The 19043-nt window shown below is 36.4% G+C and overlaps 1 protein-coding gene across 1 annotated transcript in view; it reads left to right on the top strand.

Annotated features, from left to right (window-relative positions):
- Positions 1–19043, top strand: part of rxrab (retinoid x receptor, alpha b) — a 105209-nt gene that overhangs the window by 63962 nt on the left and 22204 nt on the right. Inside the window, exons 4-6 of the mRNA XM_067438052.1 lie at positions 5521–5671; positions 7973–8152; positions 11166–11329. Of these exons, the coding sequence (XP_067294153.1) occupies positions 5521–5671; positions 7973–8152; positions 11166–11329 (495 nt within the window). The remainder of the gene's footprint in view (positions 1–5520; positions 5672–7972; positions 8153–11165; positions 11330–19043) is intronic.

Below are 19043 nucleotides of genomic sequence, written 5' to 3'. Positions count from 1 at the left end.
ACACCGCAGACGGCGAGAGAGTCAAGGTGGCCGGAATTCATAATTTTCCATGGGAGCCGGTGACGAGGTCCGGTGAGAGCGGCGCGTCTTGGATAATTTGGGCGTTGAGGAGAGTTGAAATCAGCTCAAATTTATGGTAATGAGCTATGACACGCTTCGGCAGCAGCCGGCGGCAACCAATTGTAATATAGAAGTGTTCCGTTTGAGAGAAATCCAGAGAACGCAGGCCTGTAAACTTTGGTTCCGACCACATTAGTTCCCAAGCAAAATGAAGGAGAAGTTGATCATTGCTGTGCGGTTTCCCTAGCATTTATGACGAGGGAATGCAATTCATTCTTACTTTCACATTTAAACGATTTCATGAGGTTAACTTGTTGTCAGTCTGCCAATCAACATGCTTGTTTGCTTTGCAGCCCCTTTAAATACAGTTTAAATAAAGACCAAGCATTTGAGCGATGTCAGAGCGCCACCGCGTCCAACAATTTTATATACAGCTTCGTTGGCAGGGCGTCCAGTATAAATTTTTATGCTCTCGCCGGCAGTGGTGTGAACGCACAGTTAGAACAACCTGGCCACAACCCAGAACACTCTAGCAACCACCTAGATATCGCCCAGAATACTCTAGCTTAACACATAGCGACGTCCTTGTTACTACACACTCATGACGGCTAAAGTTCTCAAAGCAAGCACAACTCCCATTTTCTTTGGGAAATATAAAATGCTGTTTAAAAATCCAATCTCGAAAATAAATATGATAGACAGAGTTTCATTATAGTTTTTAGGATAGAACCTCCAATGCATTTGTGGGAAATCCCCCATCATTGCTCAATATAAATATTTATGCATCATATAGAAAAAGGTTTGCAGCATAATTCAGAGCACAGATTATATTTTGGGCATGTTTATGAACACTGATGTGTGCAGCATCTCATGACTGTGCAATGCAGCAACACTAATTTGTGGACAGATTTAACAATTCTAAAAGCTCTCACCCAAAGCAGCAGCATGAGATGGTCACATGGCACATGTGATCTGTCTTCTAACAGCTGCTGTTGGCTCTACAGTGTAAGGACGCAATAAAAAAAATATTTTCTCCTTGTTAATTATGTCTGTCTGTCTCCACTCTCTGGACATGCTACTTATTTGAATTTAGTTGCCATAGACGGTTCTCTATGAAAATGCCAGTCATTCACTGTTTCCACAAACAAGCATATTTTGCTATATGGAAGTCTTGATACATGATATTTTTCAAAATGTCAAAGCTGCTCATTTCCATGAAGTTCACTGAAAAATAAAATAATCTGGATTTTAAAGGGGGGGTGAAACACTCAGTTTCAGTCAGTGTCATGTCAATCTTGAGTACCTATAGAGTAGCATTGCATCCTGCATATCTCCGAAAAGTCTTTATTTTTTTAATAATTATATAAGAAAGATGCGCTGTTCCGAGTCTTTCCGAAAAAAGCCGAGCGGGTGGGGGCGTGTCGTGTGAGCGGAGCTAAATAATGACGTGTGCAGCAGCGCGCTGTGTGTTGAGTCGAGCGTCATCCCTAACAGCGGAAAAAAACTTTATTCAAAATAAAAATATGGCTTTTAATCAGATACAGCCATACATCTATGATCCGGAATCAGACCCAGAGGCTGCAGTTGAACAGGAGCAGCAGCAAAAACGACTAGAGCAGGACGTCTGTATGTGGTACAAGTTATACACTAACTATATAATATGCTTAGCGGCTTGTGTTATTTACATATTTATACTTGAATTATATCGTCGTATTTTTGTCTTTGAAGGTGTACATGTGGGAAGTGCAGTTGTGCACGTGTGTGTGTGTGTTTACGCGTGGTTTGTGTAGACAGTAAGCGGACTAAAAGCAGTCTCACTCACCCTTCTAACGTTGGGACTGCTCCATCCTTCAGCATTAGGCGATTGGGAAAATTCGGCGTCGAGCTGGGCCTTGTTTATGCAGCGAACAGATATAAACATTCGCGCAACTCAGTTGCTGATCCGCAAATTACATCCACTGTTGCCTTAACGCGGGGTTTTTGGCGAATCTGTGCAGGACTGTCTTGGTCTGGCAACCAAAAACCCACTTTTTTGGTGACATTGTTATGTGCTATGTGTAATTGTCACCTGTCCAGCATCCTACAAGCCCCGCTTTGATGGGCGTAGGCTGTTGCTTTCGCTCTCTCCCTCGCTCTCTCTCACGCGCTTCCGGTAGAATTGTCCGTAAGGCCCATACAAGGAAATTCCGCCCCCACTAACGTCAAAGGGGACGCATGATCTCAAAAAACTTGCCGAAACTTATGACTAACCGGAAGTAGTATTTTTGACAAAGAAATACTCCCATCAAACGTCCACCTTAACTTTTGAAACGTTGTCTATGTTTAGTATGGGATTCCAAGTCTTTAACAGTGTAAAAAGATCAGTATGCATGAAACAGCATTTCACCCCCCCTTTAACTTAAATCATTTACAGGTTAAAAGTGTTGTGTGGACTTGGGGCAGTAAAAAGTCCCGGCTGAAACATCCTCCCTCACATCTCCCTCTCCCCCCTATTGACAGAAATGAGAGAGAGGGAGGGAGGATGTTTCAGGCGTGACTTTTTACTGCGACGAGTCGAAGTACTCTCAGAAGTGCTATTCCGCCATAGTTCTCCTTTTTAATCCACTTAGAAAAGCGCCACATTTTATTTAATGTCATCATACTTGATCGTTCAGCTATTCGTGTAACTGTATTTAAACAGGGAAAACGTGGTGGTGTTTGGTCACTTCTAACTTGATCTCTGTTTGGTACCATAGTACCAAATATCCTGAATATCCAAAAAGAAATGTGTTGCCCATTCTCAAAATTGCCCGGCAACATTGCTCAAAAAGTAGCCCCATGTATCATAGGCATAAGTTTATCATTAATGTCAGACTGTACGATAAGGCGCGTTAAAAACGGACGCACGCGAGAAAACTCGTCTGGAATCAATGACGCGCTTGGTGACTTAGCTGTCTTACACGTGGGACTGAAATGTTGGCTTCAAAGAAATCTCTAGCACTCATTTTGGTCATGGTTTGACTTGAAAAATGAAGACAATTTGCCGGCCGTCGTACGATAAGTCACACTTCAGGACTGTGCGCCAAATCTTCTGACAATGCCCAGAATTTCGTCTGAGGTCAGATTTGATCGCAACAGTCATTAATCGGCTGCCGGTGAACATGTCAAACTAAATATCAAAGACTTCAGATTTTAGACTAGGATCAGAGGAATCTTTGAGGATTTGCTAAATTTGTCTCAGAGACAGCCAAATCATGGCCAACATCGCACAGTGGGCACCTTGCTTTAGTCTGTTCTTTGTCCTCTGGTTTAAATCTAGAGGCTAGTCCCATGGCACTGAACATATTGAATTACAGTTCACTCTAAATAGTGTGTGTGTGGAGGGGGTACGCTCTTGTGGCCCACCAGGATTTGACTGTCAAAAGAGCCATGGCTGAATCTGAATAGAAGCAGGAGGCAGGTAGATCTATTTGCGTGTGCGTGCGTGTGTGTGTGTGTGTGTGTGTGTGTATGTGTGTGTGTGTGTGTGTGTGTGTGTGTGTGTGTGTGTGTGTGTGTGTGTGTGTGTGTGTGTGTGTGTACTTGTTTATATTACTTTGTGGGGACCAAATGTCCCCCAATGTAATATAAACCTGAGATCACCTACATTGTGGGGACCAGCCAGCGGGTCCCACAATGTAAATGGATTTATAAACATACTAAATTATTTTTTTATTATTTATTTTTTTATGTAAAAATGCAGAATGTTTCCTGTGATGGGTAGGTTTAGGGGCATGAACAGTGTAGGGGGACAGAATGTACAGTTTGTACAGTATAAAGTCCTTTACACCTATGGAAAGTACCCACAAATCACAAAAACCCAACGTGTGTGTGTGTGTGCGTGTGTGCGTGTGTTTGTGTGGCCTGGTAAACCCTGCGTTATGGGGCAAAATGTCCCCACAAAGAGGGCAATATCTGAAATCCTTGTCCTTGTGCGGACATTTTTTGGTCCCCATGAGGAAAACATAATCCATAATGTTTTTTTATTTTATTTATTATTGTTTGTTTTTTTGGAAATATAAAAATGCAGAATGCTTCCTGTAATGTAATGGTGTGTGCATAGTGGTATGTACTTAGGTTCCTGCCACTCCTTTACTATAACAATCACATCCGTATTTCTTTTTGTTCAGTATGTATGTACATGGATGGCACAGTTTTTCTACAGTGGGCTGCATTTGCATTTAGATTTGTTGTATTTCCTAATTCTTTACCCAAGAGGTAAACTGTTAGGATTGAAAGTTACATGTTAAAAGCATCGCATTGTGTTGCTAACCATGAATGTCTGTAGCCCCCTTTAAAGCCGCCAAACATTCGTCGAAAACGGCTCGACCGTCGGGTTTAGTGATTCTGGGCTTAAAAGGATGCATAAAGGACTTTGAGGTCATATCTACATCGGTAGCCCTGACTTCAGGTGTGTGGATGTGGCATAAACCAGAAACATTTGTCATGAATTTTCTTTGATAGTGCAAAGAAAAAAATGCTGATACTGTTTAAGGTGTGGAAATGCCAGGAGCGGGTTTTTGTTAAATGAACACAATAGTCTCTAATTCTCCCTGAAGCAAATCGTCATGCTGTCTGCCTCAACATATTTTAATATTTCAACACTACTGGATATTTGAACACTTGACTCATACATCAGAGACTTTGCCTTTGTTTGTTTTTTTTGTTTGGTTAGAAATAGATTAGCATTGTTATTGGTGAATGATTTTAATGATGATTTTTAGTTTCATGTGTCTGTCCCGCACGAATTACCAAAGAAAAACATAGTGAACATTCTTTTGTCGTAATGTTTCCTGTAGGTGTGTCTGTCGTGTTTTTCACATGTCAGCTCATCCATCATCACAATTTGTGTTATTTTAGTTCTGGGTAGTTAAGAATAAATTCCAGGTGTAACTGATTCCGTTTCAACAGACACTTGTTATGTGGAATTAAACACTACCATTAAAAAGTTTGGGGTTTGATAGAAATCAATTATTTTATTTAGCAAATGTGCTTTAAATTGATACAGTAAATACATTAAACATGTTACAAAAGATTTATATTTCAAATTAATTCTGTTTTTTACTCTCTATTAAAAAAATCTTGAAATGTTCTGTTGAAAAGTTGAAATGTTGAAAAGTTTCCAAAAATATTAAAGGAAGTGATTGTAAGATTTTGGCCAAAACTGGTACTGCAATCACTTTCAAATGACTGTAGAGCGGTGTATCCCTCTCCCCCCTGACTTGAGGTTGCCAGATAGGCTGCAGGATCCAGCAGGAACTTTTGTAGCTAGAGCTGTGGTAACTAGAGCAGATCTGGCAACCCGGATGCCCAAACACTACTGACTTCGTGATTGGTAGATAGGTGGAGGGTGGTGCTTCAGGCCAAAACATAACATGTGTGTTGATTTGGTTATTATCGGCTTAATGGTTTGATATCTGATCTTTTTTCCCTTCTTTTTAGCTCAGTTCGCCCATGAATGCAGTCAGTAGTTCGGAGGATATTAAACCCCCTCTGGGTCTGAACGGGGTGATGAAGGTCCCGGCACAGCCCACAGGCACATCCCTCTCCTTCACTAAACACATCTGTGCCATTTGCGGAGACCGTTCATCAGGTGACACACCCACACTGGAACACACATACATACGAGATGATTTTAAAACAAATTATTAATGTACACGGCAAACAAGGCTTAAGTTACGTATTCATTTTGTCTTGTTTCCGGTCAAAATATCTAAAAAAAAACATATTTAGTCCTGTTTTATGGGGGATCTAAATTAAGTACTAAGTAAAATTATCTGGGGTAAGTAAAATAACCTTTTTTTAAATTTATTTTTTATAATTTTATTAAGAACATTTTAAAAAACAAATTAACAAATCATAGGAGCTTATACAAATAACCTTGTTTTAAGAATATTTTATAATTTAACTTATGTGCAAAATGCACTTTATGCATTGGTCTTTAATATCTAAATTTTTTTGATATTTTGACTAAAAACAAGACAAAATTTAGATAAGCAAGATTTTTTTCAAGCCTTTTTTTGCTGTGCAATACGTAAATAGTGTATAAACTAAATAAAAAATGATCATAATAATCTATGAGCAGTGCTTTTATATTAATAAAAAAATTATATAAAAAATTACCATAATAATAAATAATAGACATAACATTTTGTTTTGATTGAAAATAGTGCTTATTTTATTATGTGAGGCAAAATAGCACAAAGACTGATATGAGAACATGTCTAGTTGCCAGGAATAACATATACAGTCCAATAGTAATAACATACTATGGAAATAACATATAAAGCTCAATAATTATCCATCTTTTCTTATGCCCCATGACGCTTTGTGCGAATTATGGGCGAAACCATTAAACTGTAAACAATCAGTGAAAGATTCGCTCTATAAATGTAATAAGAAGCATTTTCAAAATCTGGGTACAATGAGATGACATTAATTTACCCTTCAACCAAGGGACATTTAAAACTGTAAAAGCATTAATACACTGTAAAAAATAATTGTTGGTTTTTGTTGTTTTAACTTAAAAAAGTAAGTAACCTGGTTGCTTTAAAATTTTGAGTTTATTGAAATTAAAAATTTGAGTTGATACAATGAAGGACACTTATTTAATAAATAGAAACTCAAAATATTATTTTAACCACATTTTTTTTTTTTATAAATCATGAAAATAGCACTATTTGGCATGTTTCACGGCCTCATCAGAAATAAAACACACAAAATTACCCAATATGCTTACAAAATTGTTTAATAATATTTTAATAAAGGTTGTCGAATCTCAAAAAATGTTCTTTGTATTAACTCAAAAATTTAATTTCAATGAACTAAGGCAACCCTAAGGCAAACTAAGGCAACCAGGTAACTTTTTTTCTAAATAATTTTTTACAGTGTACATTATACCACAGACAATGAATATTCCCTGATTTTTCCACAGCAATATTATGGACGTGTTAAATATCTCTGTAGAAATATATGTCTGTATTATGCAACACATTGCCTTAATCAAAAATGTTCAATGACTGGAACAATGAGTAATAATATTTCAAAGTGATTTCTGTCATTTTGACAGACAAAACAATATTGTATTTCACTGTTTTAGAAACATTCCAGGAAACACTGCTAATAGGGTTTAGAAGGGAAACGGCAAGACAATTACATTTGAAAGAATAAGTAACAAACCTGGAGAGAGACATCAAGATTTGGGGAGAAAAATGATTCTTAGTGCATTCCAGTGAATTATTAATGGGATACATCATAAATTAAATCAGGAGAACAGACCACAAATGTGCAGTATATGTTGTCCTTTTTCAAACTGCAACAGCAGAATACAACAGAAAAAAGAAGATAATCAGAAGGAAATCTGAATAGAGCTCTTGCCATAGATATTCTTGTTATACCACATCACATTAATACCATTATTACATTACATACCATTGTGACATTATTCTCTTGAAGTCTAACCATGAGAATATGAAGGAAGTTTCCCTGCTCATTCTGTCATACTGATGGATAAGGATTATTTGTAGCTCAGCCTTATGATTTGAAATGATTTGTTTCAGTCTTTTTCAACTTCCCCAAACTGGAAATTCCTCCCATAACCTAAAATGCAATAGGCTTTTTTGGGAAAACGGGGGATACAAAAAATGTACGGCCACAGAATGCCCCAACTGACCAATCATAATCAAGTATTCCAGAATGCTGTTATGTATGTTAAATGTTGTTAAATATGCTTTATTGTACTTGTTAAACTGCAGTCATGAAATTGGTCACTCTATATATCCTGTCTTTCAGAGTAGTGTGTGACAAAACAGATGTGCTGCTGAATTATTGATATTAAATGGCAATTAAAGTTAACCATGCTGGGAAGAATACTAAAGCATATGTCTGCTGGCAGGTAAACACTATGGGGTGTACAGCTGTGAGGGATGCAAGGGCTTCTTCAAGAGAACGGTGAGAAAGGATTTGACGTACACTTGCAGAGACAACAAGGACTGTATAATCGACAAACGTCAACGCAACCGCTGCCAGTACTGTCGCTATCAGAAGTGCTTAGCCATGGGAATGAAGAGAGAAGGTGCATTGCTTCTTTCTTTGAACACATGACAATTCTGAGTGATATGAGAATTTGGTCATATTCTGATTATAGATCATATAATCATTAAAGGAATAGTTCACCCAAAGATAGAGTCGAGTTCGGGTGGACGGGTGACCTCTAGTCTCGCGTAATAGGCCGATGACCACCCAAGAAGACCTTTGACTGACATGTAATGCAACCAATCACAATTCGTTTTGTTCCGCGTTTTGTTCGTCATAAGGGCGTGAAAATGTAAGGTTGATGTCCCTGCAATAACAGACCAGCATGCATCTCTAAAATAATAATTCAGGATTTTGTGCAAGGTTACTGCAACTATGAAGCCGCCAACTTCACATACTTTTGAAAATCCAGCATTTTTCTGATCCTTGAAAGCACTCATTGTCACGACAGCGTTCTTCCTCCAGGGAGATTGGCATCATGGCATTTGTTTCCAGGCAGACCTTTAAAGAACACAACACACTCGTCTCACGGATATCCTGTACAATTCCACCAGTCAGATGACGACCCTGAAATTCCTGAGGTGTTTCCATATGCACGCTTATACGTCTGAGGCTGAAGTGACATCTGATGATCCGTAATGAACATGCCAGAAGCCAGCGATTCATAACGTTTTAAATATGGATATTTTTTATTACAAAAAACTAGAACTTCGCTTCAGAAGGCATTTATTAACCCACTGGATGGATTACATTTATGATGGATGGATGTGCTTTTTGAAGCTTCAAAAACTCAATGCAATGCCATTATAAAGCTGAGAAGAGCCAGGATATTATTTAATATGACTCTAATTGTTTGGCTGAAAGAAGAAAGTCTTATACCCCTAGGATGGCTTCACTCGGATGAGTATAAATTATAGAATCATTTTCATTTTTGGGTGAACTATTCCTTTAACCTGGTCAAACAGAGCAAATATTTCATGAAATCAACTTATTCTGAATATCTAATGTTCATTTTTATTATGTCCAAATGAAAGTAAGTATATATGTTATGAGACACAGACAGTTTTAAAAACTATCAAAGGACCACATTTTTGGAGAGGATCTTAAAAGAAATAAACATTAATCAACACACGGCACAGATGGCTGAACGCACCAATGGCCTACAATTTGCAGTTGATTGCACTCCTGTATGCTGTTTGGGAAGGAAATAAATAAGATTGATTAATGTGTTGATTAAAATATGCTTTTTAAGTCGAGAATCATCTAAAATGAAATTAAATGGCAAGAGATTGTATTTCCACATTTCCACTAGAGATTAATTGGAATAGAATGTAGGCTTACCCATAATTTATTCAGAATATATGTATAAGAACATAATTATATATATATGTTCTTATACATATATTCTGAATAAATTATGGGTAAGCCTAATAATTATGGGTTATGGTATATATATTATTATTATTTTTTTTTTATTATTATTTTTTATTTTTTTATTTTTTTATCCAATATATATTAATTAATAATAATAATAATTAATTCACATTGATGTACTATCCCTTATGTTCTATGTATAAGGTTGGGATCCCAATCAATGATATGAAAATAGTGTATGAAAATAATAATAATCAATTTCAAAATGATGATTTTAATTTATTGTTTAACAAGTTCATTTATTTAATAAAATGTATTGAACGTATTGTTCCTTCAAACTCTTTTAACATGTTATTCTGATCTAGTTAAAGCTTAGTGGCCAAATATTATTGAAGCTTTATCCTTTTGTTTTACCACAAACCGGGGGTGCACTTTTCAGAAATATGACTAATATACATTCCACTAACGTTGCTTCTGTCCAGGGCTCTAGCAAAAACACACTGTAGAAAATTACAATAAAAGAAGTCACAGCTGGGGGTGTACCATTACGGTGTGATACAAAATGAAACAAGTTTAGCGTGTGAAAACCGATTGCATTTGTCCATTGCTTTATGACATTTTTTAAAGGAAAACAGCTGAAGTGTTATCATGTCCGTTATGTTGTGCTATCAATTTAGTTTACAATCTGTTCTCGAAAGAGTAGAAAAAGTCATGAAGAGAGGTGATACAATTAGGTATATTTTTCAAGCTATTAAAATGGTCTTGGACATGAGGGCTGGACCCCCTATACTGAGGCCTCTGAGAGAGAGGTAACCTGACACACTTCTCCCCCACAAGACACTCTCTCTGTCTTTCAGTTTCTGAGGACAATAAAGCTAAAATAATTTCCTTGTGGCTCTCTCCTCACCTCTCAATGACTCCTGGAGTAAATCTTTATCCTTCAGCTGACCTCCACGGCTCTCTGCTGCTCCTACTCAAGAATTCCCCTCATGATCTGCTAGCGGTTCCTGTCGAACAGAGAAAGAGAGAGAGAGAGATAGAAAGAGAGAGAGTCATAAAACAGGGCTTTTACAGACAGAAAGGAAAGCCGAAATGTTCCACGGCCTGACAGCGAGGCAGACGGGGCTCATTTCCACCAGGTCCAGACCACAGTAGACCGACTGTGTGGTTTAGACCTGGCTCCCCCTCCAAACCAGGCCAAACAAACGTGCGCGCTGTGTACACAACACACAGATGCTCGCCCAAATGTGGCACACACACACACCAATACATTGTCAACCTGCATAACTAATCGTTTGACCGAAAGTTTTAGAAGGACGGTTTTATGGCCCATGACTTTGTCCATAGACTGAATAGGAGCACAGAATCGTGTTTGCCCTGGATCGTACCCAAATAAAATATACATATTTTAAAAAGCAGAATATATATTACTAATAACGTCACTCCAAACGTAGAATGACCTCCTCAACTTTCAGCCTCTGAAGTCGATGAATAATGGGCTGGATGCATTTGCGGCTCGATGAAAAACAGCCTGAGCTGTTTTTGTGGAAATGTGTAGATTAAGAGCAAACCAAAAGCAGCTGCGTGCTATTGTGCACAAGGTCACGGTTTTGTTTGTGTATGTAACTGTACATGTCGCACATGCAAGCCGTTCTAATTTTGTATGTGCACGTGTGCAGCCGTTCAGGAGGAGCGGCAGCGGGCGAAGGAGCGGAGTGAGGCTGAATTCGGCAGCTGTGCCAACGAGGACATGCCCGTGGAGAAGATTCTGGATGCCGAACTGGCAGTGGAACCAAAGACGGAGACCTACGTGGAGGCCAACCTGAATCCGCCTGCCAACTCTGTAAGCCAATCTCTCCCTCTAAATCACACTCAGTGACATTCAACTTATGGAGAACATTTGGCTCATCTGAAATGTGCCGTTTCAGAGTTACACTTCACAATTGCTCCTCAGTGAACTGGCCGGGCTCGATCATTTTCTGAATGTCAAGACTAAAGAAAGGTTCCAGCCTGCCTGCAGATATACGAAAAGACAGTTTTAAGAGTTTTTCTAGATGTCCAAGAACAAGTCAGATGCAGATACAACTATTTCTGTTTGTGAATAAGAAGGGCTATTTTTACGACCCCACTCCCAGTGGATGGATTCAGCTACATAGCAATGCACTTTGGCTTTGAAGGCCTCTGCACAGACCCCTCGAGAGGGGACATACTGCAGAAGAAGCACATTGTCATGTTACTAGATAAGAGCTTCAGCCATTAACCATGTCAGTTTGAAAAGCAGAGGATAGCTAGCGCTGTGTATATTTATGCCTTGTGCACATTTGTCCTCTGTTTTGTGCAGCTGTAAGCTCTAAATCAAGTAGAGGTCAGGGGAAAAGAAGCATATGCTTTGTCTTCCCTACTTTGTATTTTCAGATTGTTTGTTTCCCCCACAGTCGTTTTTTAATGGCTGTTTGTGTGTTTGTCCTTGAGCCCTGGGGAAGGTCCTCTCACATGAATAGGGCTCTAATGAATTTGAGTTCCTCTCGGGTTGATTGGAAATCTGTTAAGACGTGATGTTCTTAAATGAAAGCCGTGCCGAATAGGAGACTTTTAAGCAAGATGTATATCTTATTGTTATGATATTTGAGTATGGTGGTGATATGAACTGAGCACTCATGAATAACTGAGCGTAATTGTATGGAATGTGCTCTTGTAGTGTATTTCAAATCTTAAAAGTATATATATATATTTTTTTTTAAATTACGCTCAGTTATTCATGAGTGCTCAGTTCATATCACCACCATACTCAAATATCATAACAATAAGATGTAATAAAAAAATAAAATAATTTTATATATATATATATATATAAAATAAAATAAAAAACTGTACTTGCAGATAATATAATATGGAAACACTTTAGTATGGGAAACACATATTCACTATTCACTAGTATTATATTGACTTTTGCCTCAATAAACTCCTAATGTACTGCTTATTAATAGTTTGTAAGGTAGTTTTTGTAGCATTTAAGTTTAGGTATTGAGTAGGATTAAGAGATGTAGAATAAGGTCATGAAGAATAAGGCACTTATAAAGCTTTATAAGTAATAATAAATAGCCAATATCCTAGTAATATGCATGCTAATAAGCTACTAGTTAATAGTTAATAACTGAACCCTAAAATAAAGTGTTACCATAATACTAATTAACTAAAAGGCCACTTAAAGTGTTAGTTCACCCAATAATGAAAATTCTGTCATAATTTACTCACCCTCATGTCGTTCCAAATGCGTAAGACCTTTGTTCATCTTTGGAACACAAAAGAAGATATTTTGAAGAATGTTTGAAACAAAGCAGATTGAAACAAAGCAACCATTGACTACAAAAGTATTTTTTCCCTACTATGGTAGTCAATGGTTGCTCTATCTTTCTGCTTTGTTACAGTGTTTTGTGTTCAGCAGAAGAAAGAAACTCATACAGGTTTGGAACAACTTGAGGGTGAGTAAATGATGACAGAATTTTCTTTTTTGGGTGAACTATCCCTTTAAGTGAACTTATAGGATTCATGAACTGAGAAATCAAATTTTCCTGATCATACTATAAGAATATCCTATAAGTTTCAAAACTGAAAACTTCCTTGTTAGTCCAAAAACAACCGTTATTGTAACCCAGCTAACAACTCACTGTGGAATATGCCTATAGATAGGGGAAAGACGGCCTCTGGAGATGAAAAAATGTCTACTTCATCACTGCCCCGCCCACTGCCGTGTTAGTAAGATGATGAGATGAGAAAAGCAATACAGGATGGACTACAAATAACATTACCTTCTAAATGATCCTACTGCTACTCCTTTACAACACTGTGAATGTCTGATAAACTGAGACCATCAGCATAATGTATTTGTATTCGGTACATTTCACTGTGGATTTTTTGGTAAATCAATTGCAATTTCAGCGCAGTCTTTGCAGACAGAATTTTACGATATGGACTTGATGATAATACTCAGCTGTTTCATATGCAAATATGTTAGCCAATCACAGCAGTGGGCGTTTACACTAAGATTTCAGCAGACACGCCCCTTCAAAACAGAGCATTCAAATCAGAGGGCTAAAATCCTGGTAGGAAAAATGCCTCTTTTTTTCAAGTTATAACAATTTTTTTATGTAAAAGTCATACTTACATTATAAGTGCACCCCAGGAAACATGAATAAATGCAGTTCATGACCCCAGAGTACACTTTCCCAATTGTCATACTTTTAAAAAGTGCAATTTTACTTCAAAGTACATTGTCAGTTTCCATGCTTTATTTTGATTTGATGACTAACATATAAGCACATTTAAAATACTTGATTATCCTTTTTAACTGTAGTGTGTTATTCAGTATTACATTTAAATTCAACATATTTTAAATGTAATATATTGCAACTTCATCATTACAAATGTGTACATGATAAACGTTTATAGAATAGATGTAGTAGAAATTACATTTTAGTTTAACTTAAAGGGATAGTTCACCTAAAAATGACAAATTCTGCATAATTTACTCACTGTCAACTTGCTGCAAATGGTATCCATGGGGAAAATACTCTGGAAGTCAATGGCTACTGTCAGCTGTTTGGTTACCCCCATTCTTCAAAATCTTCTGTTCTGACTGGAACAACCTACTTGGGTGAACTATCCCTTTAAATGATTCTCATTAAACTTGAAAGTACACTGTAAAAAATTTCCCTGTAAAATAACAGTAAAGAGCTGGCAGCAGAGACGCCAGCAGTATACCGTTATTTTTACGGTATTCATATGTAAAATGATTTTACGGTAGTAGTCTGTAAACTAGAAAAACGGTATATTTCTGTATTTTTATAATTTACAGTAAAGAGCTGGCAGCAGAGACGCCAGCAGTATACCGTTATTTTTACGGTATTCATATGTAAAATGATTTTACGGTAGTAGTCTGTAAACTAGAAAAACGGTATATTTCTGTATTTTTATAATTTACAGTAAAGAGCTGGCAGCAGAGACGCCAGCAGTATACCGTTATTTTTACGGTATTCATATGTAAAATGACTTTACAGTAGTAGTCTGTAAACCAGAAATGCTGTATATGTCTGTAGTCACACTGTTAAATGATTTCACAGTCTAATACAGTAAACTGTGAGAATTAAAGTAACAACCTAAACAATCTATTTTCAATATATAAATATATATTATAATTTTCAAATAATCACAGAAATATGTTGCATTTTTTAAAGAAGTTTTTTATTTTTTACTGTATTAGAAACACAATAAATTTAGCAGTTTCCTAAAATATCAGTCTTCGTTGCAATCAATATTAATTGCAATTAACTTCAGTATTCTCAGGGCTATAGGCAATTGCTTAAGATATGCATTATTGTGAATATTATGGAAAATAAGCAATAACTTCAAAATCAAATACCTTTATTCCAAAGAGCAATGTCAATTTTAGCATGAATACAAAAAATGGAAAAAAAAAAATACCCTGTTGGGCATTTCTACGAGATTTCTAGTAGCAAAAAGAGCATAGTAGTTTCTGTTTTAGACTATGGCAATAAACTTGAAGAGTTAGTTCACCCAGCCCATGATTTACTAACCTTCAAGTCAGTATATATGACATTCTTCTTTTAGATTCTTCTTTTTATTTCAAAATGCTTACACTACGTCTGACGTGCGTAACTGGTGTACAATGTCAGACGTAGTGTAAGCGTTTTGAACTGCGAGAGGCGCTACACTTTTTTCATAAGCTGAATAAGAACGGTGATTAGCCTGAAGCTAGATAATTTACTTTATAAAATTTTAAATATGGATATTTTTCTGACACAAACGCAATAATTCACTTCAGAAGGCCCTTTTTAATCCACCGGAGCCGTGTGGAGCAGTTATATGATGTATATGTGCACTTTTATGGACTTAAAAAAACAGAACAACAATGCCGTTATAAAGCTTGGAAGAGCTAGGACATTTATTAATATAACTCTGACTGTATTCGTCTAAAAGAATAATGTCATATACACATAGGATGACTTGAGGGTAGGAAATCATGGGCTAATTTTCATTGTTGTGTGAACTAACCCTTTAAATTGCTCAGAGACTGCCCCTAACCCTTACCAAACATGAAGGGAAAAACCTAGTTAATTAAAACCTAGTTTAATTTAACACATAAGTTTGAAGACCTACAAAGTACAGTACAACATTTTGAGAGTAGGCATCAATAATATGCATCAATTAAAACATTTTAGGGTTTATTTCATTTCAGGTTACTCTTTAAATTGTCCTGTGAGGTAGGCTTGTATTTTTACCGCTTAAAGTAGTCATTTGAGGTAGCTTGTGTATTTACATCTTAGTTTATATGGGTCCAGGAGAGATGTCCATCACTTTGGTAGCCGCTGTTCCTCTCTGCAGTATTATTCCAGTGTTGTCACTGTCAAACAACAACAAACAATCATAATAATAAATAAACTGTAAAATCACGAACGTACAGTATACACTCCAAGCTAATGCTTACAAAAGTTAATAATACCAGTTCTCTTGTGGTTTAAAGTGGTAATGCCAGACTGTCAAAACAAAGAGAGCGAGATTAAAGAGCTCACCGGTTTATATCAAAGTTCCATTGCAAGTCAAGGAGATTCTTCAGTAGCATGGCGACGCGTCTCAAAAGACTTCTTCTGGACGATCATACCGTTCTTCTTGGAGACAACCTTGCCCCTTTTGGCCTTTGTCCCTTTCTCTGGATTTATACCAACAAAGCACCTGAAATCAAAATAGTCTAAGATCAGAGTGTTGCAACAACATGCTTTCAGTTAAATGCAATGAATTGTTTTGTTTTTTGTCTTTCTTCATTGCACAAATAGAGTGGACTTGAATGACATATAAAAGTGACATCAAATTAAATTATATTAAAGTCAAGTCGACTTTATTTCTATAGCGCTTTTTACGATGCAGATTATTTCAAAGCAGTTACACAGTGTTAAACATGAAAATAATGCAACAGAATTTGATTCGGCTGTACAGCCACTCTGGAGAAAAAAAGTGATGTCATCAGCTCATTTCAAATATCATATAGTGACAATGTGGGCAGATCAGTAATTTAGTTTATTATAGTTAATTTAGTTTAGTAATTACATTTATTTGGATATTTAGTTAAAAAAAATATATACATACATATATATTTTTAATTATTACAATTTAGTATATAAAGCCTGTATAGTCAAGCAAAATACCATGTGTGTGGCTTGAAATGTACAGTACTAATACCATTTTATGCGGAAAAAAATACAAACAAATTAATTTAATTGTATATATCCATATAATGATGACAAGTAATGAAGAGTTTTTACCTCTAAATGAATTCCAGAGTGCAGGGTCCCTCATCTTGAAACTGAAGGTTGAATGTAGTTGCAAATACAGCAGCAAGCCCCATTGCAAATGTTGGTGTGATGCCCTAAGAGATTACACGGTCCTCAGAGATGATTATCCAACCTTTAACTGGGACTTGCCCAGTTGCACCTGAAACTTCAAGTCAAAGCATACATATTACCTTGTGTAAATGATATACAATGTGTCTATCGATGAATCTAAATGAAATATACTAGGCAGTATCAGACTAGGACTTGCAGGAAGACTAAATTGTCTCAATGTCAGCTGAAGTAGCAGACACCTGTAGGGAAAAAATACATTATTCTTACCATGGTAAGATTTTTAAGAAGAAAAATTATAAAAGGTCAATAATTAGTAAACACTAGGTGAGAGCAACCTACAGGCAAATGAGGTAGGCTAAGTACCTACAGTCAAACTGCTAAATAGATTTGGCAATCAAAAAATTATGGGTAGCAATTTTATTTTTTACAGGTATTGGGGGAGTTCTACTGCAAATGTTACCAAATTTAAACAAAAAAACACCCAAAAGTAATATTGTTTTGGCTATTCAAATCTGAGCCTCACTGTTAAATGAAATGTTCAAATACCAAGCAAGATAAGCTCCTGAGCATCAGTTTGATATCAAAAATTATTTGCGAAATGAAAAAAATTTCAATTACCATTTATTTTGTAGATGCAAGACCCGATAGAGGTTGATGAAGAACACTCGATGATATCCAGCACGTCCTCTAAACTGTGTGTCCTCTTCTGGAAAATCTCCTATCCAAATAATGTTTCCTGAAGTCTCCCCAGGAGTTAATGGCAAATTATTTCTAGGTTTCATTAAAGAAAATTGTCCAAAAGCAGTAGCCTCGATTTGTTGTATCAAACTTCTGAACGTACTCCAAACTCCACAGTCAACACTCAGTTTCCAAAAAATACTGTCGTGTACTGTAATTTAAAACATTAGCATACTGTTTAGGGCCTCTTTCCTGTTCCTCCAAATTAAGCAGCCCACAATGCATTGCTAACTACAGTATTAAACTGTTTAACAAGAAAACGGCATTTTAGTGTTGAAAATTGGCTGTAAATTTACAGCAATTGCTTACAGTGTATGCTTTAACCATATTTCTAAGGCAATAAATTAATTTTAAAATTACATAAAAATGTACTAAAGTCCTTCTTATATAGTGGGTCAAAATAAAAACTCTAAAGTTCATAATAAACTATAATACAATAATACATAAACTATAATAGATTTTTAATTAATTGCAATTAACAAACAGTTAAGTGTCTAAAACATACATTAGTTTCAAACAAGTAGGCTATATTTTTTTAAAGTATATTATTTCCAGTACTCTTAGAAAAGGAATGCTACAGAGTACTTCTTTTGCACAAGGGTATGTTACCACTAAAAGGGAAGAGCTTTTCTCTCTGGGTAGATGGTGATGATGATGCTTCAGTGATGATGAGATTTTGGGATCCTACAGGGACAGAATTTGCTCCATGACAACCGCAGCACATCTCTGACATGCCATGTTGGTTCATGAGTGCTTGTCCTGATTGATTCTGGGCTGGAGAGCTTGGGTTATTCAAGCAGAAGGAAAGGCTTTTTAGAGAGCAAGAGTTAAACAGGGAATACAAATATTCAATCTGGGAAAATGATAGGAATGATTTCCACAAGATATCTGTTCATTTTCCACTCACATCACTGAGTTTGACAGTTAAGTTTCTCTCTGTGATATTTTTGCAGAATGAAGGAAAGGCAAAACATGTCACGTAGTGAAGTCAATGACACCTGAACGCTGTTTCAGAGTTTGCAAATACATTTGACCTTATTCCTGCATTGTTTACTGCATTCTTGTTAAAATTCTGATATGTCCAAAAGCACATCTGTGTAGAAATACACTACCGTTCAAAAGTTTGGGGTGTCAAGTTTTTTTTAAATGTTTTTGGAAGACTTTTATGCTTACCAATGCTGCTTTTATTTGATCTAAAATATTGTTAGAATTTAAATGAATACTGTTTACTATTTGCTTATATTTTCAAATGTAGTTAATTCCTGTAATGTCAAAGCAAATTGTTCAGCATTATTACTCCAGCCCTCAGTGTCACATGATCCTTCAGAAAAAAAAAAAAATTCTAATTTGCTGATTTGGTGATCAGGAAACATTTATTATTATCAATGTTGAAAACAGTTG

The sequence above is a fragment of the Pseudorasbora parva genome, chromosome 3, assembly GCF_024679245.1.
Source record: "Pseudorasbora parva isolate DD20220531a chromosome 3, ASM2467924v1, whole genome shotgun sequence".
In the NCBI taxonomy this organism is placed as follows: domain Eukaryota; kingdom Metazoa; phylum Chordata; class Actinopteri; order Cypriniformes; family Gobionidae; genus Pseudorasbora; species Pseudorasbora parva.
This window is presented reverse-complemented; position numbering and strand designations above follow the sequence as displayed.